The following is a 3535-nucleotide window of genomic DNA, read 5'->3' on the forward strand; positions in this document are numbered from 1 at the left end:
ATTCCTCGGAAAGAATGTCTGCCGGAAATTAACAAACAAGCAGATACGTAACAGGTTTTTTACTCACAGGTTAAATTGGATCCAACAGGTAAATACTAAGCTCGCAGAAGCAGCAGATTCAAAGGAAATGTATTGCAAAGAATAAAAATTGAAATACATAAATGCTTCTGTGGTATTCACAGATAAATTAATTTACATCAGAGATAAGAATAGTAACTGCAGAAATATGAAGACTGGGAAAAAATGAATTTCAGAATTACAACTGCACTTCTTATCTGACTAGATTTACTGAAGAGCTAGCTAGACTGAATACAAATTGGTGGTGAAAACAAGTTATTTTAAACTCTTAATGTTTATAGTGAGCAAAAAACGATTCAGCAAAACACTTGCATTGGACGATATTGGAGAGAGATATTTATTGGTGAATATGTACCTTCATATATATGTATATAAACCCATTTCTCTCAGTGTGCATGAGTTATCCACATAATTCTTGATGTGGTATTTATGTACACTGATATCCAGCAGAAAAATCTTAAAGTATTCGCAATATGCAGGTTCATGATAGTAAGCAAAGAATAAACTGAATCCAGATAGTAAACAAGCATTTCCAAATGTGTGTTATTTCAAACATAAAATTCTTCATTAATTACACAGTGTTCTTTTACCAAAACTGGCCAGGCTTTTTCTGTGTTATCTGCTTAGTGAAGTCGAAGACAAGTAAGCTGGAAAACAAGAACCAAAAACTAATAGAGATTTCTGGAAATAAGCGACACGTATCATGTTGAAACAAAGCATTGCCCTTAGTAAGATATTCCATAACTCCAATGGTCTACACTTAATCTTTAGCCAAGTCACTGTACATGTCTTTATGCTGCCTGTTTGAATAGATTATCTTCCAATAAATTTACAGAGAAAGGCATACGTGTTAGCTTGAGACTTAAAAACAAAGATTACAACATGTAGCATGTACCATTGTAAAAGAATTAGCACAGTTTGCAACCTTGAGACATCCTCTCAAAGGGAATGTCACAAATACATGCAGAAACTACATGGAAGTTCAGAAACATATTACGTGAATATTCCTAATTAAAATTATATTCTATACTTGTTATGGGAAAGATAAATTCCTTACTATTTCCTTCATTACGCTGGTCGATCAATAAGTAAAAATAAGGAGTTTATTACTTCTAGGCTTCACAAGACTCGCTAATGGTTAAGACTACTGCCGAAATCTAAATGATGTATTTAACTATTGCATTCATACCTCATTATTTCCCACTAGAGAGCGTACCTGATACCAATAGGGAAATGACCTAAGATAATAGGTAACTAGGACGACAGCAATATAACCACATTTCAGAACTATCTCTCTATTCTTATATCTATATGCCCACTGAAACACTCCTATGTTGGAAAGTTTGTTTTTTTTAATTATGGGTAAATTAGAAATGCTCACCTGTCTAAACTAAGAGGAAAAATGACACCATATTTTGTATGCTGCGTATCGTACTTATATAAAACAGTAAAACCATACTGAATATAATGAATGTGCTGGGGCTTACACTATACTGGTACCTAATTGTATTTATTGGATTACTGGCTGGCAAGCCTGGGGCTATCGCTGTCTCCAAAATTTCAATCTGTTGCTTAGTCTGCTTCCCTCCAGTTTGATTTTCATTTGTAATAAAATTGCAGGATAACAAATAAAATGTATTTATATTTAGTTATTAAAGTCTATGAAATGTTAAAGTGGTGATAAATACGCAAATACCAACTCAAAATTTTAAAATTATGGAAATTTTACTTTTCTTACTTTCACTGAAACAAATCGTAAGTTACAGTTAGTATTAATGCATGAATCTTACTAGGACTAACATAAGGTCCCAAGCTGTCGATACGGTTACGTATTCTTTGGAAGAGAGGTTGTAACAACTACAGAAACACTGCTCAGTTTCCATGCTGCGTTGCTAACGTTTTGGAAATGGCTCAGAGGATTTGCTCAAGCACTGCATGAATCTCCATATCAGTTTGTCAACTGGTAAGGAATCGATGCTAGAACAGAACTGTGTCAAGAACTTAGTGCAGGCCCTTTCACGGAAAATTACTAAACTGATCTTATGTGTGTTTTGAAATACATGATCAAGAGCAGGTTACAATCGTCGTATGCCGGTGATATTATTGCACTTACTTCCAACTTGCCCATTACCGTTTCTAGCAAATAAATTTCCAAATTCCAATTTGTTATAACCTATTCGAGGTCAACTATGACACAAACAAGACTTTCAGCAATTTCTTACGAGCACGAAACTACCCAAATACTGAACTTGAAACAAATAATGTGCGTTTTTGCGTCAATGAAAGCAAAAAATTAAATAGAATTCATATAATTGTAAAATGTTGAACTAGTACGATATTCACACGCTAACTGTAACATTTCTTCTGGCTTTAATAAATGTAAATGAATTTGATTTGTTTTGTGGGCCTCCGTTTCTGTTACACTACTTAAAGTAAAATTGGAAGGTGTAGGTACAGGAAAATTGAAACTTGCATAGGGCGGCAAAATATCTAGCGCTTAACCCGCATTTCGTAATATATATTGACTGCTTTTCTTTTCCATACTCTAAATATAACTTAATTCATCAGCAGAATGTTCATATGTACATATTATCAATGTCAAATTATGGTTATTACTAGAATTTATATTAAAGTTCAACTTTAGATTAATTTTACAGTTTTGAACTGTTGTCAGAAATGAAGTTTGTGCTAGTATACTTTTACCATAGTAATTCAATTGAAATTTGTCGTAGCAATTTGATTAAAGGATGTGAAAATGAAGAAAACCCATCTGTTTTTGTTAATGCTAAAGTACAAGTCCGGTGGAAAATTTCGAACAATATCGTTAAGGCTATTGGGCCTAATGTTACTTTAAGTTCAAGTAAGACTCAGTGTAGTAATAGTGATACTATTAAAAACAGTAAAAATAACAGTATTAATAGACATGTTGCATATGGTGACGAAAGATATAACGAAGCCAACGTTAGTTCTAGTTCTAACATTAGAGTTAGACCTGGTACTACTAGTTCTTTATGTTTCGATTCAACAACAAAAACTGATGATATTGAAAGTGAAAGTTGTGTAGCATATTTTCCTGCAAAAGTCATAGCAGTAGCGGGTAAGTAAAATAACTAAATTCATGTTAAATTGCTAATTTTCTTCTAAGGAATTATCGTTGTTATTAACTCCTTAAACGTGGCCTATTACTGTAAAAACTAATTTCATATTATCATTATTGTTCTTTACTGAAGAAAATATACACAATTAAATCACAGGATAGTAATAAAACCCAAAGCTTAATAATAATATCACCAATTTGTTATTTTCACAGCCTTTGAGATATTTTCGAGGTTAATTAAAAATGTAAATAAGACTTTCAATAGAGGAAGTATGGGAGATTTGGTTTTGCCTTTTTACCTTGTTTTTCTAAATTAATAATTTTGAAGTGGCTATTGACAATAACATAACATAATATTTT

The 3535-nt window shown here is 32.4% G+C and overlaps 1 protein-coding gene across 3 annotated transcripts in view; it reads left to right on the forward strand.

The window, feature by feature from the left end:
- Positions 1-2694: 2694 nt before the first annotated feature.
- The window catches only part of LOC111086249 (zinc finger protein 391-like), a 17261-nt gene continuing 16420 nt past the window's right edge, over positions 2695-3535 (forward strand). For 2 of the 3 annotated variants that reach the window (XM_022388384.1, XM_022388393.1), the window contains exon 1: positions 2695-3175. In XM_022388384.1, coding sequence (XP_022244092.1) covers positions 2755-3175 — 421 coding nt within the window. In that variant the 5' untranslated portion in view covers positions 2695-2754. The remainder of the gene's footprint in view (positions 3176-3535) is intronic. The other variant, XM_022388388.1, reaches the window with a different exon arrangement.

Source organism: Limulus polyphemus, unplaced genomic scaffold (assembly GCF_000517525.1).
Source record: "Limulus polyphemus unplaced genomic scaffold, Limulus_polyphemus-2.1.2 Scaffold38, whole genome shotgun sequence".
NCBI lineage: Eukaryota > Metazoa > Arthropoda > Merostomata > Xiphosura > Limulidae > Limulus > Limulus polyphemus.